This window comes from Alosa alosa, chromosome 19, assembly GCF_017589495.1.
Source record: "Alosa alosa isolate M-15738 ecotype Scorff River chromosome 19, AALO_Geno_1.1, whole genome shotgun sequence".
Lineage (NCBI taxonomy): Eukaryota > Metazoa > Chordata > Actinopteri > Clupeiformes > Clupeidae > Alosa > Alosa alosa.
In genome coordinates, this window is record NC_063207.1 from 18635160 (window position 1) to 18662100 (window position 26941).

Genomic DNA, 26941 nt, shown 5'->3' on the forward strand with positions numbered 1-26941 from the left:
GGCTCGGGACAGGACACTTCACTCAGACAGCCGAGCAGACGTCACATCACAGCAGACATCACAAGACAGAGAGAGTGTGAGAGAGAGCCTGTGTGTATATCTCTGCATTTGTGGAGAAGAGCATTCAAGACTTCTAGAAACTTCTCCTCACTCTGGATCCTGATTTGAACTGTTTTGGCTTCCAGAGCTTCATTTAGCTTTTTTTCCATCAGAGACCCTTTGCTGATACTGCATTTTTTGGGTGTTCTTTTGGTATTTCTTCAGATTGCTGAAAAAAGTTTTGTAGCTTGCTCTTTCTTCGTCAATTTAGTTTTTTTCATCCTTTACTGAGATGGATTCTGACAGTGGTTCCATCGGCAGCCGTTCCTCCTCACCAGAGCTGGTGGTGGGCTCATCCATGGGCAGTTTCTTCTCCAACCAGATGTTCCAGGAGTACTGCCGCAAGGAAGGGAGCAGTCGCGACTCCCAACCCAGGATGGAGAGGAGCTCTGGGGCCACGGAGGAGCACAACACCGGGGCCAAGGGCCGCACCCGGGCCAACCTGTCCGGGGACGACCTGCAGGATCTGCGGCTGAAGGTGAACAGCCGCGAGCGCAAGCGCATGCATGACCTGAACTCGGCCATGGACGGGCTGCGGGAGGTCATGCCTTACGCCCAGGGCCCCTCCGTCCGCAAGCTGTCCAAGATCTCCACACTGATGCTGGCCAGGAACTACATCCTCATGCTGTCCAGCTCCCTGGAGGAGATGAAGAAGCTGGTGGGGGATGTGTATGGTGGTGGGGGTGCTCAAGGCCACGCTGCACGTCGAATTGCCCACCAGGCACAGACAGCAGCTGCACCACCTCCACCCCATCATCCGGTGTCCACCCCGCTCTCACTGCTGCCCCTGGCCCAGTCGCTGCACTCATTCGGGGGCAGCTCCGCTGCGCTTGCTGCCGCCACCGCCTCCAACCTCCATCACCCCGCGGCCATACCCGGTCAGGCTCCACACTCGCCCCCCTCGGCCGGGTACCTGGGTTTCCACACGTCGGCCCTGCCCAGCCTGCTGAAGGACCCGCTGCACCTGGCCTCCTCCTACAGGCACTTCCCCGGCATGCCCTGCCCCTGCTCGCTCTGCCAGCCTCTGCCTGTCTCCTCTGCCAGTCTGCATAGCCTCACCATGGGCAAGTGAACTCTGCCTGGGCGTGACTGTAGTCCAACTGAGAGAAGAGACTTGTGCATCATAAGAAATGCCTGATTGTGGAGATCTTTGGTGGAGAGGTGGCAAACTCTTGTACATAATGTGTATAGCATAAAAATAAATTTTTTGGTGAAATATTTCGCTGCTATTTTTCTATGGAACAAGAATTGTTTTGTAAGTATTTGGGAAAATAAGATCTGTTGGCTTTAATGGACAGCTGAAAAGCACAAATTGGTTTTTAACTTCCCACAAGACAGTGAGTGGCTGCTATTAATTTATCTTGTTGTTTGTATTTCAAAAGCGAATGGTTGTGAAAGGGAAAAAAGTTGTGCTTGTTCAGATTCTAGTTTCTTAAATTAAACACTTCCTAAAAAGTACTCTCTCTCTCTCTCTGTCTGTTTCATTTATGTTTTAATTAAAACACACAAAAAGCTTTCTTTTCATTACCCTTTGGCTAAATCTAACAAATAACTGGGAGAAAATAGATGGTGTTTCTGAGCCTGTGCCCTAAAAGTTCATCAGATATTCTAAGATCTTGAAAGACCTTAGCCCATTCACAATAAAAAAGCCTAAATCTGCCTCCTTTGAATACATATTGTCAGCAGCTCCACACAGTTGGTGTGCGTGAGGAGCACATGGCGGTGGATAAAGAGAGATGTGTCTGACACGCACGCTCCAGGAGGCCTTGTGGCTACACTGAGTCTTTAGCAGCGACGCTCTACAGAACAGCAGGGTGGAGAGGAAGACAGGGGAGTCAGCTGCTAACTAGCCCTGTGTGTGTGTGTGTGTGTGTGTGTGTGTGTGTGTGTGTGTGTGTGTGTGTGTGTGTGTCTGTGTGTGCACATGTGTTTGAGAGTAGTGAGGGAGTTTATGTGTGTATGTGGATAATGTATAAAAGTATGTTTGAGGAGAAGGTTGCAGTGATTTCTTGGCCTTTCTAGAACAGGAGGCTTCCAACTCTATGCTTCCCTAAAGTTTATATTTCCATTACTTTCTTGCTCCCTGGTGTGTCTTATCTGAGTTTACATGTATGAATATATATGTGTGTGTGAGTGGGTGGATATGTGTTTTTACGCACGTTTGTGCATGTGTGTGTATGCATGTGTGAGAGTGTGTTTGTGTGTGTTTGTGTGCATATGTGTGTATGTGTGAGTGTGTGTGTGTGCATATGTGTGTGTATGTGTGAGTGTGTGTGTTTATGCCTCGGCTGCCGGCAGGTTGGCGCGTCAGCATTGTGCTGCCCACGCAGGGGATGCAGACTCTCCTTTTACGCGGCCGACGTAGGATTTATCAACGTCCTGTAAAGCTCAGGACATGCTTAGCCCTTAACTCGTGTGATTAATGATGCGGGGGACATGGCGGCTTTGTTCCCACTCCATTCATCTGGCCCTGCAGCTCCGCAGGAAGGCTAGCGGGGACATTGCAGCACAAGACAAAGGTTTGTTTGGAGAGGTTTGTTTAAAAAGTGTGCGTAAAGCAACATAATCGTGAGTGTCTCATAAAGAGGCTACGGTAAATCAACACCTAATATGTAAAAGTGCTGGACCTGGCGGATGACTGCTAAGTCCACATAGAAACAGTAAGAAACAGTAAATAGTCTTGAAAGTATCTAACCTAATAAATACACTGATAAATGCAAACCTAGATAATCAGGCAACTAAAGAGACAAAAGCTGCATATTGCAGAAGCAATCTCCATTTAAAGCCATGTTTTACACTCAAAACACATGCTTGAACACTCAGATCACAAGTACATGCACATAATGGGCAATTCCACTTTTTAGTCACATCCATAACGCCAGTGAAATGCCTTGGCATTTGTATGATGTGAATGATAAAATTCATTTTTTGTTCATATTTTCTCATTTACATTCTTAAAAAATAGCAAATGCTCAAATTTCATGTAATCATTCACATCATACCATACCATCACATTGTATTGGCGTTATGGATGTTACAAAAAATGTAATTTTCCATGGAATTGCCCTAATGCACAAACATTATGCACACTTGCTCTGAAAGTCTGATGTACGATGAGAGCACATGCACTTGATGGCCTGATCCCTGGTCTCGTCGGGCCGTGTAAAGCTCACACTTGTCCTTGAGAGATCTGCTGAGTGATGATGCTAAAGATCAGAGGAGAAAATGAAGAGGTGCTTCTCCTCACCTCCTCGCCCCCACGCTCCTCTCTTCTCCCTGAATGGCGGGGGACAATAGGGAGCACAGGGGAGCACAAAGAGCAGGGTGGGGGTGTGTGGACTGGCCCTTGTGTCTCACACACATGCCCCCTTCACCCGGCATTTCATCACGCTAACAAGCCGCCAGCAGGCCGCGTCCGACAGGCCAGGCTGACACTCCCCGGCCCGGGCACAAAGGCGCTTAGCCGCTAATTTATGGGCCTATTGACACACTAAAGAGCGCCCTGTCAAGCCTCCAGCCCCGTCAGCTGGGGAAGGCCCCAGTGGGGGGAGGCAGCTGCCAGCCTGCCCAGAGAAGGGAGCTCCCTCCCTGGGTCACCTGGTCCCTGCTGTCCCCTGACACTGAGCAGCCCCAACACCACCACCACCACCACACCCAGGCCCGCCCAGGGCCCTTCTCCCTCTTAGGCACAGGTGGGAATGGGAAACGGAACACATTGAGGGGATTAGCAGGGGGCTGCACCGCCGCTGCTCTCTGGTGGATAATTAGAGACAGTGACTTGTGCAAAGCTGCTGTTTTCTGATTGGGAGCAGATGGCGTGAAACCCGCAGCAAGGGCACTGTGGGCTGGGAATGGGGTGGGGTTGGGTGGGGTGGCTGTGGGGAGGATGCATTTTTTGTGTGAGTGTGTGATTGTGCCCTTGAGTGATGGATATGCATCTAAGATTTGAACAACAAGGACACAGTTTTGCCAAACTATATATTGCAGGGAGGAGGTCAGGAGGCTTGATGGTAATTTTGATACCACAGATGAATGAAGACCCAGTCAGACCAATGGTAGGGAAAATCCGGAAAGGAATTTTATTTACAATGATTCACATCAAGGGAGAGACAGCATGACTTCACCAAAAGATACATCAGCTGCTCTAACTAGACAAGGAAAAGCAAAGGATAGATAACCAGTAACAGTGGCAAAGTCAGGAGACATCCAGTCTACCCTAATGCAAATGGTTTTTAACGTAAAACAGACAACAAGAAGTGATATCAACCCTGACGCCTTACATTATCTATGTTTAGAAAAACAGTATAGATATCATACAGGGTAACTCACAACTTATAGTAGGAGCACACTTTTAATGTCAGATTGACCTACTCGTGAGAAATGCAGAACATTAAACCACATATTGGAATATTGGACATAATGCTCTATTCCACTTTCTCTCAGGCTCCAGGTTTTATGTGTCCATTTTTTAGGTTGTCAAGACTCAATCCTGAAAACATCACTGTTATGTGTAGTGTCACTGATCTAAGTTATTATGACCGCCCGGAGCTGGCCGGCGGACATATAGGTTTAGTCAGATTTTTTTTTTTTTTTTTTTTTTTTTCAGTTTTCTGTGAATATCTCGAAAACCGTAGGGTTTAGGAGGACCATTTTTTTTTGTATGTTGATCTCAAGGGGCCATGTCAACCCATTCCATAACCACTCATTTCATGTATAAGCCCACCTAGTTAAACACAAAAAAGTAAAAATGAGGTGGTGTAATTGAAGGTATCTGTGACCTAACATAGTCAAAACTGCACGAAATTGGAAGTGTAGTAACATTATGACACCCTCTGTATGCACGCCAAGTTTTGTGGAATTCTGTTCATGGGGGGCCACACAATAAATTAATTTATGTTACTATACACCAACTGGCCTGTAGGTGGCCGGAGACAGTTTTCTGTGAATATCTCGAGAACCGTAGGGCCTAGGAGGTCCACCTTTTAATTGTATGTTGGTCTTAAGGGGGCATGTCAACCCATCCCATTACCACTTATTTCATGTAAAGCGCCACCTAGTTAAAAATTAAAAAGCAAAAAATTAGGTGTTTTCATCTCCACATCTCTGGCTGACAAGGTCAAAACTGCACGAAATTAAAAGTGTAGGATCATTATGACACCCTCTGAATGCATGCCAAGTTTTGTGTACTTTCGTTCATGGGGGCCTTACAATAAAATAATTTATGTGTACATTTAGTGACGATACACCAACAAGGATTCCCGGACACTGAAAGACCGGGTACACAAAACTTGGTGGGCATGTACCCCCACATGGATAGCATGGAACCGTCATTTTTTGTTTTCATCTGCAGCCCCCCCCGCTGGACTGGACCCCCCGAAAGGAGGGTAGGGCAGACACAGTTCTCTGTGAATCTTTTATGGTATGTTGGTCTCAAGGGCCCACATCAACCTGGCTCTTAATCACTCATTTGTGATTTGCCCCCCCCGGTAAAAAATGAAAATGCAATATTATTCTGCTTTAATCGCCCCTATCTTCAGTTAAGATGTTCAGAACTGCACCAAATTTTATGTGTATGATTGACCTGGCATTCTCTGGGGGTCTGGGGGTATGCCAAGTTTCGTAGAATTTCATCCATGGGGGGGGCTAAAAAAATTAGGTTATGTGTCCATTTAGTGACTGTACACTCATTGGCCTGTAAATGGCGGTGCACACATATAAACATGCACACACACAGGCACCCACATACTATCGGTATTAGAACGGCCGATACATAATTACAAATTCAATAGGATCAAAAGAAAGCCAAAATATTCATCATCATCATCATCATGGCTGCATTTTCAGTTTTGGCGATAAGTAGTCGTTTGTCCACTAGATGGCGCATCGTTGCAGTGAGACGTAATTTTTTTGGAAGTTAAAAGTGGGTTGAAAAAATAATGGACACTTCCTACAAGGACTGTAATTTACCGCAGCGAACATCTAATAAGGACAGGACAATGTTCACATGAAGTGTGGATGTTTATCGGACATGCTTGGTTTTTACTGCAGGTACGTTAATCTTGTAATATCAATAAGGACCTAGGTAATGTTACCGTTAGCGTTGGTTGAGTGATGGAGGCCCATTTGATTGATTGCATTTGTAGAAAACTATAAATGCGGTTATACCAAGCAAATGGATAGCAGCACTGTTTGTATCTTTCGACTGTCATTTATTGCACGTGCTACAAAATCATTCTGTGCAATGGAAGATTTACCAACGTTAACCGGGTCTGATACAGTTTTGCCTATACATGCGTGAGACTGAGGCAGCCTGTTTATTTTGTTTTAAGTGCGTGCAGGGTGTGAGAGGGGAATCGATGTGCTTTGATTCCAGCTTGGTAGTTGTAGTCTGTGAAATTAAAAAGCACGTGTGTGTGAAGTATCCAAACAATGACACCTTCATTTCATTATGGCTGCTTTAGCAACACACCTTAAGCTACTGTGTAGTGGGTCCCATTTAGAAGTGGCTACTTCATTCGCGCTTTCCTTGACTCATGGAACTGCGTGAATGTTATTACAACTTTTCGCCACGATATGGCAGTTTAAGTCCGCTTGATACTGTAAGTCGTAAGCCATTGGTTTCCAAAGGAGATTTTATTTGTGTCGCCAGTATAGCCTATTGACAATTTATGTTGTAAATAGACCTACCTTATAATCCTACCCGTAGCTTAGGGAAGCTAACAGCTTTCTATTAGGATCTAGTTTGTTAGTTACAGTTTTGTCTTAACTCCCTAATGCATTTTTGCATTTAGAATAGCCAGAGCGTGTATATCTCAATCTGAAAATTAAACAATATCGGGTGCCTATGGACTAGGCTGGGTGAACCCAGCCTGATCTGCCCGCTATTTATTTTTTGATTTCTTAAAAGATTGAGCTTGGTCTGATGAAAGCCAGACTAGCCATGGACCTCAGATACACAATGCAAGGGAACATGAATCAGCCTATATTTGCACGAACAATAACGGACAAAAGCTCTTCAACTTTGGCCCGTTAAAATGTGTATGAACAGTCTAGCGACGCATTTCATCAAGGCCCATTTGGACATGTCAGTTATTTGCACCACTGGTTAGATGTAAAACAGCATTTCGTTTCAGACTATTGTTACTTAATTTGTGCATTAACAATAACGTTTCAGACTACTGTTACTTAATTTGTGCATTGACAATAAAGTATTACATGAACTAAAGATGACTAAAATCTTATCTAGAAGAAGAAACATTCACAAAAAATCCATCCATCCAAAAATGACCTTTGTTTTTGATAGCTGTTGAAAACGGCATGGAACTGACAGAGATGTTTTTGTTTATAAATACATAAAAAAATAAATAAATAAATAAATAACATTATGCTGATACTTTTTGCTTTTCCCAAATACAATGTAGCCTACAGGTGTAAGTGACCTTTCATCAATCCAGTTGCAATGGATGAACTGTGATGACCTGCCCTACTTTGTGATTGTTTAGAGATTTTAAAGGTTTTATAACAATGCTACATCTTCTTTGGCTATTCTACAATCTATTCACCTTTTCAGCACAAGTAGGCTACTTTCTGTGCAGCCTCACACACACACTCAGGCATGCCAAACAAGCATACACAAAAGTTTCAAGAGTGGGGGATGGAGTAAAAGATGGAGACAAATTGAAGTGTGATTTATTTTCGCGGAATGGATGTACAGGACTGAGCGGCGGTCATATTTTGTACCGCTATGCGGTACATCTAGTTTTAACAAGCTTAGTAAGACAGCGAAATCACTAAAAGCAACATGCAGGGATATCCATACAAGAGCCACCAGTCTTTTTAGACAGCACATGAGCTGATTGCCTCCTTTGCTCAAAATGGAGATGTATGCATCCAATTGAATGAAAAGGGTTCTGATCAATAAAACACGTGAATGCACAGCACTGGTGAGCAAAGGGCTGGCCAGGGCAGTTAATTAGTGAACTGAAAGACCCAATTAGTGGGATTGAAGGGTGGGATGGGTCTAAGGGTGGGTAGCCATATTGCCAAGCATACGCACATATTGTGCAGCGTCTGGATTCAGAAGACGTTCAATTAGGGGAGAAGGCTTTTTCCAGAAGTCTGCGCTCTGACCCCTGTGTGCTTTCTGCTCTCTATACTGATTAGGGTGACACCCAGCTGGTCTGGCCGCTTGTAGTCAACACACACACACAAACACACGCTCACACACATGCATGCACATGCACACGCACACACACACACATTTGTGATATAACAAGAGGGCTCAGGTGGATGTCAGAGCTCACAAACACTCTCCCACGCATGCAGAGACAAGCACATAGTGTGCTTGGATGCTCAGCTGGGTATATCAGAGAACATTAATTTGGCTTTATCCATATGGAGCAGTTGGGATTCTAATTACCTGATAAACTCCTCTTGTCAATTTCATTATGTGAGAAATCATCACTGATTGTGTGAAACAGAGCAACTGGAAAAAAATACTCTCCCCAAGGGGCAGGGTACCTACGTGCAGGCATCAAGGCTGCACCTGAGACACAGTGAAAATATCAAATATAATTGCCATAATTTCAACTTCTATACTCTTTGATTGCAACCAGAGGAGATGAGAACGAGGAGAGAGGGCCGATATGCGAGGAAACGCAAGGATGCGTGAGGATGCGTTTTCAGTCGGAATTGTGCGATCATTGGTCCAAGCTGTCAAGGTGGAAAGTTCCCTGCCACGTTTGTCAACTTTCGGTTTCCGAAAATTTCGTAAGGATTTACAGTATTAGCGATAATAATTAGTCGATAGACCAAGACAGCATCTTTGCTGGAATTATCATAAACTAGCCTACCATGCAAACTTTTTTTTTTTTTTATGTTCATGTCTGTTTTGTTCACACATTGTATAATACGTATTCATTTATGTCTCGAGAACTATCAAACATTCTAGTTATCAGGGTCAATTAGTGGGAATATCCATGTTCATATATTTGTAGGCTTTGGTAAATTCATATTCTCTGCAATTTGCGTGTCTGTTTATTCTAGACTAAGAGGTGATGCGCACAGTCAGTATCGTCAGTAATTGACGTCTCTTGACATCTCATTTCTCCAACAAGATCTCATGCACCCTATGATCTATTCTAGGCACTAGGCCGACTTGAAGAGACGGACAAAACCGCATCGCTTGATCCTTCTCGGACACCGTACCCAATCTGTCCGTGGTAAAGTTCTTTTGTTGAAAACAATTTAGTTTTTATTCTTAAACACGTCGAGATAAATTATACACGTTTCTATACTAATTACGTATAAGTCCGACATGTTATCATTTTATTTTTGTCACATTGTTTTGTTGTAATGTGCCGGGGTCAAGGGTCGGAGACGCTGATGATGTCATGCTCTGAAGATGGCTGAAGGGTGAGTTTTAAGTCGTCAAATACTTGTTTTGTTTTTAAAAGTGTCCTTTTGACTTATCCATGATTCAAGACAGGTTTATGCATCTTGTAGTGTTTATATGTATCTCTTAAATTGTTTGGAACATGCAAATGTGTGTCATGGTATTAAACTGCGTTTGTCTGGTTGTCGGGAGTAGGAAGTCGCCTCTTGGTTTGTTTACAAAAATATTGCAGCAACGTTACTGATCAGACAGATTGATTGTGAAATATTGCGTTCAATTACTCGATTCATGTTTATAACAGTAATGATCTTATTTATATTTGAAATGTTTTTTTTTTTACATTAATAATGACATTAGTTCATACGATTCCAACGAGTTAAATCAAAACCACCAAGCGAGTAGGATAACTCGCTAGCTAGTTGGCCGCTGTAACGTTAGCATTGTCGCTAGCAGCTAACGAAGCTACCCGACGACATTTGTTTAGCTACAGGCCAAACAAGTCATGTTTGCAAGCTTCAGGAGCAATGTTTAAAACAGTAGAATATTAGAAGCATTTAGATATGTGGCACCATCAAAATGTGAACATCAGCGCGTTAACTAGCTGTTTAAAACAGACAGCCGATGTTAATTTCTCCCACGTCATCGTGCCTTATGGTTCCAGGGAAGGAAGTTGGTGGGGAGGCTGGCTCCAGCAAAGCTTCCAAGCCGTTAAAGACAAGGTAAGCATTAATGCGTTGATCAGATTAACCTCGTGTTGCAACCAAATGTGTTGTGAGTAATTTGTGTAGTCTGGGAACCTTGATTGACTGACAGCATTAGCCTATCTGTCAAATCATCTAAGCCAAGTTTGCTTCTTCCTACAGTCCTCTGAAGCATATGAGTTTATCAAACGAGATTTGGCCGAATTCTCCAACGTGGTCCAACATGACACTGCTTGCTCTATCGTCGCCACTGCCAACGCCGTCAGAAGCAAACTAGCTGTAGGTATTACGAAGAGGATTTAACGTTTAAGATTTGGGTCATATTTTACCACTCGCGTGCCCGTTCGGACATAAATTGACCTTAGTCTGTTGACCAGCAACTTGACATAATGTTATGGTGGCTAATTTTCCTCAGGTGGAAGGCTCTGCAGATACCTCAGAGAAAGTGAAGAAGAGCCTGTCCAACATTCTGGGGGTCATCACTGACACCCTTGCACCTCCACCAGACAAAACCATTGACTGTGATGTCATCACACTGGTGGCTACGCCTGCAGGCACAACAGAGGTGTATGACAGCACCAAGGTGAGTTATTTGTGGGGCTGATAAGTGGCAGTTGCTGAGAGTGGGGGTTATCCAGCCATCTTTTCAAAATGAAGTTGCAGGACCAGTTGGTTTGGTGTAAACAACGTTTTTAGGAGAATATTTGCTAGTCTGTTTAATTAGGAGTTAGTTAGGAAGCCAGCTGTAGATCATGTGATGTTGTAGTGCCTTAGGCTACTGGAGTGTTTTATTATGTGTGCTCATGTAAATGTTGTTCTTTAATGTAAGTTTTAAAGTGTTTGCCCCATGCAAATCCCTGTGTGTGTGTGTTTGTAAAATATTCTGTACGATATATAAATTAAGTGTATAGTACTAGTGTATAGAAATGATGTATCTCTCTGTTGTAGGCACGTCTCTACAGTTTGCAGGCAGATCCGGCTACATACTGCAATGAGCCTGATGGTAAGAAAGCTGCCCATTTTACCCTGCAGTGTGAAATCTTTATAGTGTTTACCTGGACTGGCCAGGGTCACCAAGTACACACACACACACACACATACACATATATATATATATATATATATATATATATATATATATATATATATATATATATATATATATATATATAACAACAGAGGCTTTCATTGTGAACATTTTAGTATGTCTCACTAAAGTAATGGCGAACACTCTTAACACTCATTATTAAAATTGTACTCATAACCACAGTTTGCCAAATGGCATTCATTGCCAGTGGATCAGAATAGCACTAAATTATCTGTTTTACATTGGCGTGTATTAAAATAAAAGTCTATGTTTAATCAGTCATGAGCAGCAGATGACTGCAAAGACAAAAAGGCCGCTAGCAAGTTGGAGAGAGGGATATTTGCCATTCTTGCTAACACGTACTCATGTGGCTGGATATTGGACAGCCTGGAGGCCCTTAAGGCAGATACACATGGAGCACAGCAGCGTCTTTCATCATTACAAACCCTGATTCACACGCTCGCCCTGGAGCCCTCGCTTACAGTGTGCTCTTGAGCTCCGTTTTGTTTGGTATGTGTCAGTGATGTCTATTTTTGTTGTGTGCTCTGCCTGCAGCTGCAGGCGTTTCACCTGAATTTTTTTCTAAGGCTGCCTCTTCGAGTCGTCAACTCGTGATTGAATAGATTTCGTTATATAGAATAGATTGAATAGAATAGTTATAAAATAAGTAACTCTATGATGGTTGGGCTTGATACCTAGTGCAGCATATCGTTCAGTATTTGTATACTACACTTGCACATGTTTAGTTTGTGTTGAGAGAAGGTGTTATTTTCTGTGTGAAGTGAAACGTTGGTCCTTGTGTGTCTGTAGGCCCTCCAGAGCAGTTTGATGCCTGGCTCTGCAGCTTCAGCCTGGAGGATAAGAAAGCAGAGATCTCTGACCTCCTGGTCAACAGCCCATCTATCCGGGCCCTCTACACTAAAATGGTACACTCAACGCACCCCTTGCTCTTGTGGTTTCACCCCCAAATAGGTTGTTCGCTTTAATAGTTGCTATTAATGCCAACGTTCATGAACACTTTTCATGAACATTGGCATTAATAGCAACTTTTAGATATGCCCACTGGTAGAAACTTACCATCTTAGAATCTGTCCATTTTCTTCAGGATATGAAGAGTAGTGGACAAATAAGAATATTCAAGCCAGTTAGTTCATATTGACAGCACATGGCCAATATATGGGGCGCTACTACAGATTACAGATTCGCGAAGTTTCACAAAAATAATTGGTTGTAGAGCACCCATATGCTGCATGACATGACACTCACCTAGCTGCAGATTTGAGATTAAAGAGCTTGAAATTGCTCTCTGCCATGAGGGCCTAGGTAAGAGGGTAATCTATACAAACTCTGATGAATATTCTTATTTCACTACGAGATATGACACTCCAACATGTGTCATCTTTTGCTATTTAAACATCTCTCTTAATGATTAACGCAGTCAGGGTCCAATAGCATAAGAGTGTCATTCCATCATAATTGATAAGCTTAATTGTCAGTTGACAGTATGATATTATGACGACCTAGTAACGGTTGACTAATAGCACTCTGAGAGTTGTTAGGACAATTTCAGTTCCCTATGCCAGGCACTTCCTGGATGGTTTTTAGCGTTGTTTTAGCGTCCCTGTTTACACGGACACGTTTGGGTGTTGCACTTAGTAAATGAGCATGTTAAGATGCTGAAGGATTTATGCCTGTTGGGCATAAACAAGATATTCAGTGTCCGTGAACACAAAAGGAGCAGAATATAACAGAAGTTACCCGTACACTGACGCTCCACTGGAAATATATGAGCTGCCTGAAGAGCATTCTGTGGCCTATAGTCCGTTTTGAACAAATTTGTCAAATCATTAGAAAATGTTGATGAAAAATGACAGTGAATGACATCTTCACTAACATGCTTTGATATTATGTCAACCAAGCAGGGTTTTATTACATTGTTAGCACCAGTTTCCAGTTTGTGACTTTTTGTCATCCCACCAAACACCCATAACCTGGGTTTGAGTGAAGAAGATGGGTGCTGTGCTTTTCATTTTGCTCTTGCCCTCTTAGTATCAAAACTTGGGCCTGCAACTGTTGCAGCACTCTGCAGTGATGAAGCACAGGAAGTTGTTTTGAAATAACCTGTGATCCCTGTCCATGTCCAGGTACCTGCGGCTGTGGCCCACGCAGAGTTCTGGCAGCGGTACTTCTACAAGGTCTTTCAGCTCGAGCAGGTATGGTCTCGTCCAATATGAGAGTTCCCTTCAGTGATTGTGTACTGCACTCTTACCGGTCAGACATCTAAAGCTTTAAAATAACAGAAGAGGTGGTATTTGCCTCTTGCCAAACTCAATGTACAGGGTATGCCCTTAGTGTCATTATTTTTGGGAAATGATGCTAAGGGGGTACCTTGACAAATGGTTTTCTGGGTGCACAGCGGCAATTACTGCCGCCATTCTCCCTGTTATAAGTCAGTGTATCATCAGATTGAGTTCTGTCATTATGATAGAACACTATAGGTTTAGTCAGATTTTTTTTTTTCTTTTTTTTTTTTTTTTTTTTTTGTCCAAATTTCCGTCCAATGATTCCCGGACACTGAAAGACCGGGTGCACAAAACTTGGTGGGCATGTAACCCCACATGGATAGCATGGAACCATCGTTTTTCGTTTTGATCTGTAGCCCCCCCGCTGGACTGGACCCCCCGAAAACAGATACAGTTTTCTGTGAATATCTCGAAAACCGTAGGGTTTAGGAGGACCATTTTTTTTTTGTATGTTGATCTCAAGGGGCCATGTCAACCCATTCCATAACCACTCATTTCATGTATAAGCCACCTAGTTAAACACAAAAAAGTAAAAATGAGGTGTTGTAATTGAAGGTATCTGTGACTTAACATAGTCAAAACTGCACGAAATTGGAAGTGTAGGATCATTATGACACCCTCTGTATGCACGCCAAGTTTTGTGGAATTCCGTTCATGGGGGGGCCACACAATAAATAAATTAATGTTACTATACACCAACTGGCCTGTAGGTGGCGGGAGACAGTTTTCTGTGAATATCTCGAGAACCGTGGGGCCTAGGAGGTCCACCTTTTTATGTATGTTGGTCTTAAGGGGCATGTCAACCCATCCCATTACCACTTATTTCATGTATAGCGCCACCTAGTTAAAAATTAAAAAGCAAAAAAAATTAGGTGTTTTCATCACAATATCTCTGGCTGACAAGGTCAAAACTGCAATTTAAATTAAAAGTGTAGGATCATTATGACACCCTCCGAATGCATGCCAAGTTTTGTGTACTTTCGTTCATGGGGGCCTTACAATAAAATAATTTATGTGTACATTTAGTGGCGCACACCAACAAGGATTCCCGGACACTGAAAGACCGGGTACACAAAACTTGGTGGGCATGTACCCCCACATGGATAGCATGGAACCGTCATTCTTTGTTTTGATCTGTAGCCCCGCTGGACTGGACCCCCCTGAAAGGAGGGTAGGGGCAGACACAGTTCTCTGTGAATGTCTTGAGAACTGTAGGGCCTAGGATGACCAATTTTTTCCGTATGTTTGCCTCCAGGGGTCATGTTAACCCATTCCATGTGCACACATGTGCATAAACAGATACACACGCACACACATACATTTACAGTAATCATACGTATGACGCATACTCACACAGTAGACATATGTACGTATGCATGCACATGCACAAACACACATACGCAGGCAAACACACAAGCACGCACATACACACACACACACACACCCACACACATAAACATAAATTTGTACACGCACACATGCACACAATTCAAGAATTTTTCCCCCCGCCATCTACTCCCTGAATTTTTGGTCATTGATACCCGGGACACCGAACCACCGGGGTACATGAAATTTGGTGGGTATGTAGCCCCACTAGACTTTTACGGAAAAATTTCATTTCGTCCCCGGGGACCACCACCACCCCCCCCCCCCCTGCCCCCCCCCCCCCCTGGGCCCCCTGAACCGCAAAAAAAAAAAAAAACAGTTTTTCCTAAATAACTACCTGAACCGTGGCACTGAGGATGAAGAATCTTTTATGGTATGTTGGTCTCAAGGGCCCACATCAACCTGGCTCATAATCACTCATTTGTGATTTGCACCCCCACCCCCCGTAAAAAATGAAAATGCAATATTATTCTGCTTTAATCGCCTTATCTTCAGTTATGATGTTCAGAACTGCACCAAATTTTATGTGTATGATTGACCTGGCATTCTCTGGGGGTATGCCAAGTTTCAGAATTTCATCCATGGGGGTCTAAAAATTAGGTTATGTGTACATTTAGTGACTGTACACTCATTGGCCTGTAAATGGCGGTGCACACATATACACATGCACACACACAGGCACCCATATACTATCAGTATTAGAACGGCCGATACATAATTACAAATTCAATAGGATTAAAAAAGAAAGCCAAAATAAATATTCATCATCATCATCATGGCTGCATTTTCAGTATTGGCTTTTAGAAGTAGTTGTTTGTCCACTAGATGGCGCTCGTTGCAGTGAGGCGTAATTTTGTTGGAAGTTAAAAGTGGGTTGGAAAAACAATGGACGCTTCCTACAAGGACTGTAATTTACCGCGAGCTTAACATCTAATAAGGATAGGGCGATGTTCACATGAAGTGTAATTCCCATTTCTTCTTGAAGCGAAATAAATCTGAGGATGTTTATCGGACATGCTTGGTTTTTACTGCAGGTAATGTTAATCTTGTAATATCAATAAGGACCTAGGTAATGTTACCGTTATGTTGGTTGAGTGATGGAGGCATTTGATTGATTGCATTTGTAGAAAACTATAAATGCGGTTATACCAAAGCAAATGTATAGCAGCACTGTTTGTATCTTTCGACTGTCATTTATTGCACGTGCTACAAAATCATTCTGTGCAATGGAAGATTTACCAACGTTACACGGGTCTGATACAGTTTTGCCTATACATGCGTGAGACTGAGACGCCTGTTTATTTTGTTTTAAGTGCGTGCAGGGTGTGAGAGGGGAATCGATGTGCTTTGATTACAGCTTGGTAGTTGTAGTCTGTGAAAATTAAAAAAGCACGTGTGTGTGAAGTATCCAAACAATGACACCTTCATTTCATTATGGCTGCTTTAGCAAAACACCTTAAGCTACTGTGTAGTGGGTCCCATTTAGAAGTGGCTACTTCATTCGCTTTCCTTGACTCATGGAGCTCGCGGAATGTTATTACAACTTTTCGCCACGATATGACAGTTTAAGTTAAACGATACTGTAAAGGCGAAGCCATTGGTTTCAAAGGAGATTTTATTTGTGTCGCCAGCATAGCCTATTGACAATTTATGTTGTAAATAGGCCTACCTTATAATCCTACCTGTAGCTTAGGGAAGCTAACAGCTTTCAATTAGGATCTAGTTTGTTAGTTACCGTTTTGTCATAACTCCCCTGATGCATTTTGCATTTAGAATAGCCAGAGCGTGTATATCTCAATCGAAAATTAAACAATATCGGGTGCCTATGGACTAGGCTCGTGAACCCAGCCTGATCTGCCCGCTATTTATTTTTTTTTTTGATTTCTTAAAAGATTGAGCTTGGTCTGATGAAAGCCAGACTAGCCATGGACCTCAGTTAAACAATGCAAGGGAACATGAATCAGCCTATATTTGCACGAACAATAACGGACAAAAGCTCTTCAACTTTGGCCCGTTAAAATGTGTATGAACAGTCTAGCTTACGCATTTCATCAAGGCCCATTTGGACATGTCAGTTATTTGCACCACTGGTTAGATGTAAAACAGCATTTCGTTTCAGACTACTGTTACTTAATTTGTGCATTAACAATAACGTTTCAGACTACTGTTACTTAATTTGTGCATTGACAATAAAGTATTACATGAACTAAAGATGACACAAATCTTATGTAGAAGAAGAAACATTCACAAAAAAATCCATCCATCCAAAATGACCTTTTGTTTTTGATAGCTGTTGAAAACGGCATGGAACTGACAGAGATGTTTTTGTTTATAAATACATAAAAAATAAAAAAAACAAATAAATAAATAACATTATGCTGATACCTTTTGCTTTTCCCAAATACAATGTAGCCTACAGGTGTAAGTGACCTTTCATCAATCCAGTTGCAATGGATGAACTGTGATGAACTGCCCTACTTGTGATTGTTTAGAGATTTTAAAGGTTTTATAACAATGCTACATCTTCTTTGGCTATTCTACAATCTATTCACCTTTTCAGCACCAGTAGGCTACTTTCTGTGCAGCCGCTTTTACACACTCATGCATGCCAAACAAGCATACACAAAAGTTTCAAGAGTGGGGGATGGAGTAAAATATGGAGACAAATTGAAGTGTGATTTATTTTCGCGGAACGGATGTACAGGACTGAGCGGCGGTCATATTTTGTACCGCTATGCGGTACATCTAGTTTTACATAGTGTTGCTTTTAACATTTCCCTGAGATGAAAAGGTTAGATTGTGTAGACTCTTTAGCTGCTCTCCAAGTCACAAGTCCTTATTATTCTTTCCACCATGCAGGCCACAGGGAAATGGCTAGAGGTAATGGTTTTGTAGGTTACCTGGTGTCTCATATCATTCAGCCAAACATAGCAGAAGATGGACAGAGAAACCATTGTCCATAGTTCGATTAGCTTTGTTTGATTAGTTGAACTGCTCCTGATGTCTGCTTTGTTGTACAGTGTAGCGAACCCTTACAGAGGTAACCCTGTCTGTCTGAGGGCTTGACCCCTCGTGCCCCCTCCATGTCAGTCTTAGAGACACTTTTGTTTTGAGCCCTCTCTCCTGTGTTCCATTGTTAAGTGACTTTCCTGTCCTCCCGGCGTCATAAGCCCCTGGTGTCAAGTGTGAGTATGAAGTGCTTTTTAGTCCCTCTAGTGGTGATTAGGCTGTGTTACAACAAAACACTGCTTTTCAAATAGCTCTTCAAAGCACTGCTCTTCAAATAGTGAATGAGTTGTGAATGCTTCATCATGGCTTAAAAAAACCCACAGTAGATAGACATTCTACACATTTGCTTTGGCTTTCTGTAGTAACGTGTGTGTGTGTGTGTGTGTGTGTTGCAGGAGGAGGCCCGGAGAGTGGCGCTGAAGCAGAGAGCGGAGCAGACAGCTCACCGTTCTGAGCGAGAAAGTCTGGGCTGGGAGGAGGAGGAAGAGGGTGAGTCAAGGGGGAGGAAGGACTACAGTGGCACTTAACAAGTCACCACAAAGGTTACAGCTAAAGGTTACAAAGGCAGACATTCTTGCTGGATACGGGGAAGTGAATTGCTTTTTTCTCTTTGGCCCTCATCTTTTTTTCTGGGATTTGCTCTTTTGTGCTCTGCTCTGTTACCCTCATTCTCTACATACCCTCTGTCACTCACTCATTCACCCCCCCCTCTCTCCCTCTCTCTTACCCCTGTCTCCTTCTCCTCAGATGACTTTCTAGGGGCCACCTCCACATCTCGTCTGGACTTCACCCCACCCCTGGATGACCCCACCCGCACCTCCCTGTCCCCCGTCTCCTCCACCCCCCTGGCCCTGACGGCCCCCCATATCTCCGTGTCGCCCTCAACCAGTCAGGGTGCCTTCTCCCCAGGCCACGCCTCGGACGTCACGCCCTCGCTCAGCAGCGACAGCGTCAGCCTGCCCACCCAGCTGGAGGCCCTGCCCAGCTCTGTGCCCGTGCCCATGCCCATGCCCATGCCCGCAACCGCGTCCCCTCCACAGCCCCTGGCCCAGGAGCTGAGTCTGAGGCTGAGCGAGGCCAGCCTGGAGGAGGTGGAGGTGGAGGAGGAGGTGGAGGAGAGCCCAGAGGAGCAGCAGCAGCAGCAGCAGCAGACAGGAGGAGAGCGGCAGAGTGCTCCCCAGCTGGAGGTGGTCAGGGATGGGCCACCCTCAGAGGAGCAGCCCCCGGCAGCGCCCACGGCCAGGACGGAGACCACCAGAGAGGACGGACCACAGGACCTGAGAGTGTTTGAACTGAACTCGGACAGCGGCAAGTCCACACCCTCCAACAATGGCAAAAAAGGTGAGAGAGATGATCACTTTTCTATTGCTGTGGGCTGTGGCACATTTGTACATTCCTGAGTCTCTGAGAATACTCCAGTTCAAGCATCGATAAACTGAGTCTACAAAAATTAAAACTGACCCTACCTATGTATTTGCTAACAGACATGCGGTGGCAATAATACAGATTGAAGTGTTTAGTTTGTGATCAGAAGAGTGTGTGCATTTGTGTGTGTGTGTGTGTGTGTGTGTGTGTGTTTGTGTGTGTGTGTGTGTGTGTGTGTCTATTAGGCTCCAGCACAGATGTCAGTGAGGACTGGGAAAAGGACTTTGACTTGGACATGACAGAGGAGGAGGTGCAGATGGCCCTGTCTAAGGTGGACGGCACTGCAGAGGTGAGCGCCCATTGGCTTACCATTATCCCTACACTCACACTCAAGTCTCATCTTTTCTGAGTGATATTTTTGGAAATATTTCAAAAGGCATGATTTTAACCAAAAGTACACATCTCACACACACACACACACACTCTCATCCAGTTCCTTGAATGCTGTTCCCCTCTCTCTCTCTCTCTCTCTCTCTCTCTCTCTCTCTCTCTCTCTCTCTCTCTCTCTCTCTCTCTGTCTGTGGCAGTTGGAGGACGAGGACTGGGAAAATTGGGACTAAACTGGAAGACTGACCAACCAAGGATTTATTGTCCCACCCTGCCCCATCGAGACGAGTTGCAGCTGCAGACTACATGCTTACTGACCTTCTCAGCCCACTGTCATCAGCAAATACAGTGCCACTCCACAAAACAAAAATATACACAAACACACACACACACACACACGGGCGCGTGTACACACACACACAGGTGCGTTCACACGGATCACTCGCCACCTTCATCCCCCTTCCTCTGCCCTGTCATCGCAATAAAGGTCAGCTCCCATCTTGCATTGCCCCAGCGGCCATTTTGTGCGGCCAGTGTTTTAGTGGCCCACTGCTTCTCTAAAGGGTGTGTTTGTGGGTAATGGGGTAGTAGTAAGCCTTAGAGCCTACTTTAGCATTGGGGCTGGTAGCTTCCACATCTGACTAACACTTTTGAGCAGAGACGGATCAGCCAGTGCGCGAGTCATACCGGCATACAACGGAGTGGTTGCCATAGTTCCTGTCCTCCTTCAAAGCATAAATATGATAATAATGATAAAAAAGAATCCATTTTATGTACAGTAGGTGTGTTATGCCAACACTACCCCAAGAAGAAAGGGTTCCGGCTTCAGGCTTTCTAATAGCCATTGACTGTAATGCTGCTTGTTGCCTCCAGAAGATAGCAGAAAAAAGCTCCTTTAAGCTCAAATATGAATATATGTACCTTTTCTTTTTTCTTTTCTTCCAGTGGTGTTCTGGAGTGTTTTTCCTCTGTTTATCTTTTGTCTATGATATGAATTACTACCGGTAATAACCTCCTGTCTCATGCTAGGTCAAAGTGCAAAAAGGACTTTGGCTTCATGGACTGGCAGAACATTGAAAGTCCTGAAATGTTTATAAAGTACAGTCACCAATCAGCAACATGGCGGCCTTGGGAGACAAAGAATGTGTTTTGTCTAAAGAAAAAAAAATTATGAGTTGACTAAACACAGCCAGTACTTGTTGCATCATTCACATTATGTCTTCATGTCTAAGTTCTCCTGTTCACTGGGTGAGGAAATGACAACTGCGTAACATTTGTAATATTGATTGCAACATGATGCAAGATCTGGTCTACTGTCTGATGTCTTTTTTTTTCACCCCCTCTTGTCAGTTGTCCGATGTTCTCCTCAGATGATATGGCTGTTGTCTGATGGCTTACAGCGCTCTCTCTCTCTCTCTCTCTCTCTGACATCTATTGTGATGCAATAAGAAAAAGAAAATCATGTGGAGCAGATCCACAAAGAGTCACAGATGAGGATATGCTGTGCTCTGGAAAGCAAGTTTGAAGGTTTTGCTAATTGTGTCCCATTCACACAAGACCCCCTAGACACAGAGCTTAAGTGACAATGGTTCCTTCAGCCCTAGCTGATTACACTGGATGTAGTGATAAGGAAATATTATTTGCTCCTTTTTTTGTCCTTTTATGTCCCAGATGCACCATTGTTTTGGATTTCTCTTCAGATTTGACACTAATGTGAATGCAATTCAGTTTTAATTACAGAAATTAATTAAAACAGCAAAAAAAAAAGCAATTCAGTTTTAATTTACAGAAAATCAACGGCTCTTCCCACTGAGGGAATGCAGTCAATATGGATGGGTAAACTAATCTGAAGTGAATTGAGAAGTTGATTGTCTCAACTCCATGCTTGGTATTGCATGCCGATGAAGTCATCATCCTCTACTGACTGTTGTACTGCTGCTGTCAACATGCTTGGCCACTGACTGTCTCATGTGTTGGGAGATTTAACTTAATTAGAAATACTTATTTCTAATAATGTAATATGTGTTGCATGTCTTTATTCTCTGTCTCTCTTTCTCTCTCTTGCTTTCTCTCTCTAGCATCAACTACACACACAAACACACCCACACACACACATTTATCTTCTCTCTCTTTTACATATTTGCACTTTAAACAATACTCGGTTGGAAGCTGTTGATTTTTTTAAGTGATTATATTTCCAGTTCTATTTTTCAAACTAGTGTCATTAAAACAAATCTCATGACATATGCTGGTCTGTGTTCAAATATTAATGTAGATATTAGTCACCAGGTCTAAAGAGGGACCCTCTGTCCCCATGCCCTCTCATATCACTCCTCTTCTCATGACATCTGTGAAGGCTTAACCATGCCATAGTTAGATTAACCATGCGATAGTTAGATTAACCATGCGATAGTTTGATTAATCATGCGATGGCTTGATTAACCATGTGATGGCTTGATTAACCGTGTAATAGTTTCATAATTGTCAAGGAGTTTCCCCTTAACCCTTTGAATTGTTGAGTCAGATAATACTAGGGTGGTTTTTATGAGAGGTGTGTACCAGATCTTAGCCAAATGTCCATCTCTAATGGGGTTCTCATTTTCGAAAAGCCCAATCTAGACACTCTACACCCAGATCTTATTTGATGAAAAATGCCAGATTCATATAATGATGTCCAGCTAAAGTATTGAATAATGGCTCGGGCCAGCTGGAATGAACAGCACCATGGTTACCCTATGATATGATCAATGGTGGCACAAATATGTGCATCACAAAGTCTCAAGATTCACATCACAAAGATGGGTTTTGTTGCTTTTTACAATCTTGTGTATGAAGAAGGCACTTCCCTGTTCCAATTCAGCAACAGGCGGGCTAGGTGTCTATATGGTCCACTCTGTGCCCAGAAGCTTTCCAGCACTTGCTTCCATTGAACAGTAGTCCTCTTGCACTCCATCCAGTCCAGTCAGAAAAAACTGCTATAGGTAGGCACTACAGACTCATCTGGCTAATCTCCAAAGGATGTTTTCTCAAGCTAAAAGAAAAATGATGGTACGAGAGAAATTACATAAAGTGCCAATATTAATCTTGGACTTTGATCATGATTCTTAATATATTTGAGTGACGCTATAGTATAGGCTCTCGCGGGATAAAAAAAGAAAGAAAATGCAAATGTAAGCATAATGGCCAGTAGGTGGCGGTGTGAGCACATAAATGGTGATAAATGCCATTCCTGAAACACGAGTGTAGCGCAATGGGTGGGTGGATGGAAAGGTAGAGGCTTTTCCTTTTCTTCACCTCAAGGTAGTCACGCACCCTAGACATACATGTACTTGAATGTAACAAAGTGGTGATACGAAAACAGTTTTTTTTTTTCACCTTTACCTTCCTTCACAGGGAAAGTAGCCTACAGGTATGGTCTCCGTCTGGCGGTTGTTCGTATAGTGTGCGTGTGTGTGTAATGTAGGCCACGAGAACACCTGCAATGCAATGCGTTTTTTTTTCTTCTGTCACCATGTCACTGTTAGGGGCCTCGTTCATTTGATCTCGCTCTCTTGCTGGTTTAGAAAGCATGGCATTTCCGCTTTTTAATCATGCCCTCAACATGAAAGCACTACTGTCTGCTGTAGGGAGTGAGTCACATATCATACGCTACGTCGGCTAGGCCCTACTCTGTACATGCTAATACACTGCGACAATTATATCATAAGCTTCAACTCGTAACTACCATCACTCCCATAAAATTAACAATAACATGTGCCACCATATGACAAGCAGGTGCTAGGCCATGTCATTTTGATGAGCCTACTTATCAGTATGATGAGCTATGTTAGAGCCCGTCTACGGAGAGCCTGACCACTCTATACTTAAGTCCCATTGTACCGAATTGGTAGCAGTTCCACCCGATTTCCACTGGGGGCGATCGTCATGAGTGCAGAATGAATGGGAGTCAATGGAGCTAGACGGCTAAATTTGTCTCTTTCACCTGATTGTCGTTGACAAATCTCAGATTTGATTGTAGTTTGTATAACTTCAACATGGGTTTTAGGTCAAAAGTTGAATGATCGATTACTTATGTCCTTTTGTTTTCTTACAGGTTGGGTCGTTGTTGCCCATAACACGCTAGCATTGTGCTAATAAGTGACGTCATTGACACGCTTGAAAGGCTTTTAAGAACAATTAAGTGACTTTAAGTGACTAGCGAAGTAGAAAAAGATGGTGGGCAGATTGGCCTACACACTTCTGCCATCTAGTTTCCACTGGATTTTTTGATTGTCGGTGCCGTTTAAGTAGTATACCGACAATCAAAAAAAATCCAGTGGAAACTAGATGGCAGAAGTGTGTAGGCCAATCTGCCCACCAGCTTTTTCTACTTCGCTACCTACAGATGTTTTACCGGTATGATATTTCGAAACGCCATGTTATTTCCCATAGACAATCGACGCCCGGAAGTTTGATGGATACGGAAGTTACGGAGGCGGGACTTATTCTGGAGAGGTCTAGGCGTGTTCGACTTGAGGCAGATCTGACTTGGTCTGGCTTTCTACGTAAACGTGATCTTCAGAGGCTAGCCGGGAGGAGCTACAACAGAGGGCAGCTCATCCCGGACAGACAGGCTACAGTCTGCCTGACGCGACTCATGGGGAGACATCGCGGGGGAGATATCGCGAATTTTGTTTGCAATAAACACAGCAGAACTTTCATTCTTACTCATTAAAATGAGCATGATGACTGACGAAATTAATTCTTATGATGTAGTTTAAATAAACCACTGTTGTCATGCAGTTAACAGGCCTGCATTGTAGAACATAAATTCAATATCAAGTGTTTTCCCTATATGTGTGTCTATCTATTTAACCAACAGCAGGAAATAACAGAATATCCAAACGTTTTCAGTAGCTAGCCTACCATTGTTGCAGAAATCACGTATAAGAAGGTATCCCTTCGATTTCTGTTTATTTTTAGCATATTCCAACATAAGGAAGCAGCATGAGACTCCGTCAAAATCGTCATGAGGACATTCCTCCCAAATGGCCCTATCCGCCTTTTGAACTGGCGTCATGAGGGCGTGTTTTATCTCGTGCAGCTTCGTGGAAGGCAACTGCAAGATCTGTCTGCAGGCTAAGACTCCCGTGATATTTTAAGGTCATGTGACATGGTGTCACGGTGGTAAGTCCCTCCCCGGCTGACAGAAGTCAGACAGAATTTCTAACCAGTATGCATTGCGTCCATCCCAGTATGCATTGTGTTCAACCCAGCATGCATCACATCAAGTCAGATCTGCACAGATCTGCCTCAAGTCGAACACACCTTATGTCTTCAGTTCAGTAATGACAGTTCTGCCAACCCCCACCCCCAACTGATTCATACCTCATTTCCTGTTACTTAGTTATTTTGGGTAATCTGTAGCTGCTACAAGACAACCCTTTTGGATAGCATGCTTTTTAAAAACTAAAGCCCCACGTTTTACTGGTCACCTTACTTAAAAAGTAGATCTGAAAATGTTGTCTTTGTTGTATCATGACCTGCAGAAAGGGAGGTGGCATTATTGCTAATTCTAAACCTACTCCACTTCTTGTTTTTCTTATGCACATCATTATTTCATTTTGAGTGTGAGGCATAAATCCATTTCTTCGTTCCTCCCATCATGTGCTCCCATGATGTGGCCTTTATGGTGGGAGTGACTGTTCATTCTTCAGCGCCCAAGAGAGGGAAACCCAATCGCTCGTGCGCAGCTCCAAGCCTACTGAGAGAGCCTATAGGGAGGGCTCAAGCTGCACCTCTGCTCGTGCGCAGCTCCAAGCCTACTGAGAGAGCCTATAGGGAGGGCTCAAGCTGCACCTCTGCTCGTGCGCAGCTCCAAGCCTACTGAGAGAGCCTATAGGGAGGGCTCAAGCTGCACCTCTGCTCGGTGGAATGTGCAGAGGTGGTGGGGCAAGGGGTGGGGGAGCTAGCTGCAAAGACAAAAAGGGGCTTGGTGCACTAAATATCCGCAGGTGTAGATGTGTGTGTTTGTGTGGGGGGAAGAAGACTGACAGTTGAGTGACATTCACTGTCTGCTTCATTGGCTGTTATTGGTCCCTAACAGAGAAAGAAAGAATGAGAGAGAGACATGGAAAGCAGGGGAAAAAGATGGTAAGAGCTCCTCTTCCAGAGAGCATGCAGGGCCTCTGCCTCCAGCCTCAAGTCAATTATTTATGTTCTGAAGTAGTTTCCCTTTTTAAATGTATATGAAGTCACCCCCAATAAAGACCCTCCACTGACTCCATACAACACCCCCTCATAATAAGTGGCTGTTGTTTTCTCTTCACATCCCAACAGGAGGTAGGGGTATTGGGGGGTCCTTGTGTCTCATCCCTTAACAGTGGTGCACTGTCTAACCCATTCAACACAGCACTGTGTTTTGGAGGGTGGGGGTCCTTCTCTAAGCTCCTCTGGCTTGTCCTCCAACAAAACCCCTTACCTTTCCCAGCATGCCATTCAGACGTGGGGAGCTGCCGCTGGTATTGTGCATGTGAAGTGATGCTGCATGAGAGGAAGTGCCTGTGGTCGGGGCCTGGTTAAGAGGGTTCCCACACAGTCAGCCCGAGCCGTGGGACCTGCAGCACAGCAGACGTCTGTAAGAGGGCCATGGTGCAGAGAGGGGACGTGCTTAGCACAAAACACACACACACACACACACACACACACACACACACACTCACACTCACACACACACACACACACTCACACATTCACACACACACACACACACACACACAGAGGAGAGTAGCCTACCATTTGGTCTTACAGTGCTATCTTTTTTTTAGCCTGTTTGTGTGTTTCTAAATATGCTTGTGTGGACAAAGCTCTGCCAAGTTCTCCTGTGTTCAACGGGGGAGCAAGACACCAGATTGCTAGTTGCCTGGACTTCGTTTATTGTTCAGCATGTATTATGACTTCTCCTGTGAATAAGTCTATTTGATAGATGCCTAAAGAAATTAATGTAAGTGCAGTATCCGTTTCGCCTAGCCAGTTTTAACAGTAGAGACGGAGAGTGAGTGACATATTTCATTAGTGCTTTAACGCAGGATCCCATTACTGTGAACACACACATACCACATACCCTGCATGTGACTGTGTGTGTATGTGTGTAGCAGAACATTATGTGTCAGTGGTATGTGTGTTTTTGGTTTCTATTCTTGCCAGGGGCCTATGCAGCAAAATCACCCAA

At 43.7% G+C, this 26941-nt stretch overlaps 2 protein-coding genes across 2 annotated transcripts; both read left to right on the plus strand.

Annotated features, from left to right (window-relative positions):
- The first annotated feature begins 248 nt into the window (after positions 1–248).
- On the plus strand, positions 249–1512 carry olig4 (oligodendrocyte transcription factor 4). Its single transcript, XM_048228411.1, has one exon. It carries the CDS (start codon positions 332–334, stop codon positions 1169–1171), a length of 840 nt encoding a protein of 279 aa, XP_048084368.1. The 5' UTR covers positions 249–331; the 3' UTR covers positions 1172–1512.
- A 7950-nt stretch (positions 1513–9462) lies between these two features.
- Positions 9463–21975, plus strand: bsdc1 (BSD domain containing 1). Its single transcript, XM_048228445.1, has 11 exons — positions 9463–9513; positions 10155–10212; positions 10357–10473; positions 10610–10777; positions 11143–11197; positions 12092–12207; positions 13426–13494; positions 18375–18468; positions 18727–19320; positions 19590–19693; positions 19932–21975. Exons 1-11 carry the CDS (start codon positions 9503–9505, stop codon positions 19962–19964), a joined length of 1419 nt encoding a protein of 472 aa, XP_048084402.1. The 5' UTR covers positions 9463–9502; the 3' UTR covers positions 19965–21975.
- Positions 21976–26941: the final 4966 nt, after the last annotated feature.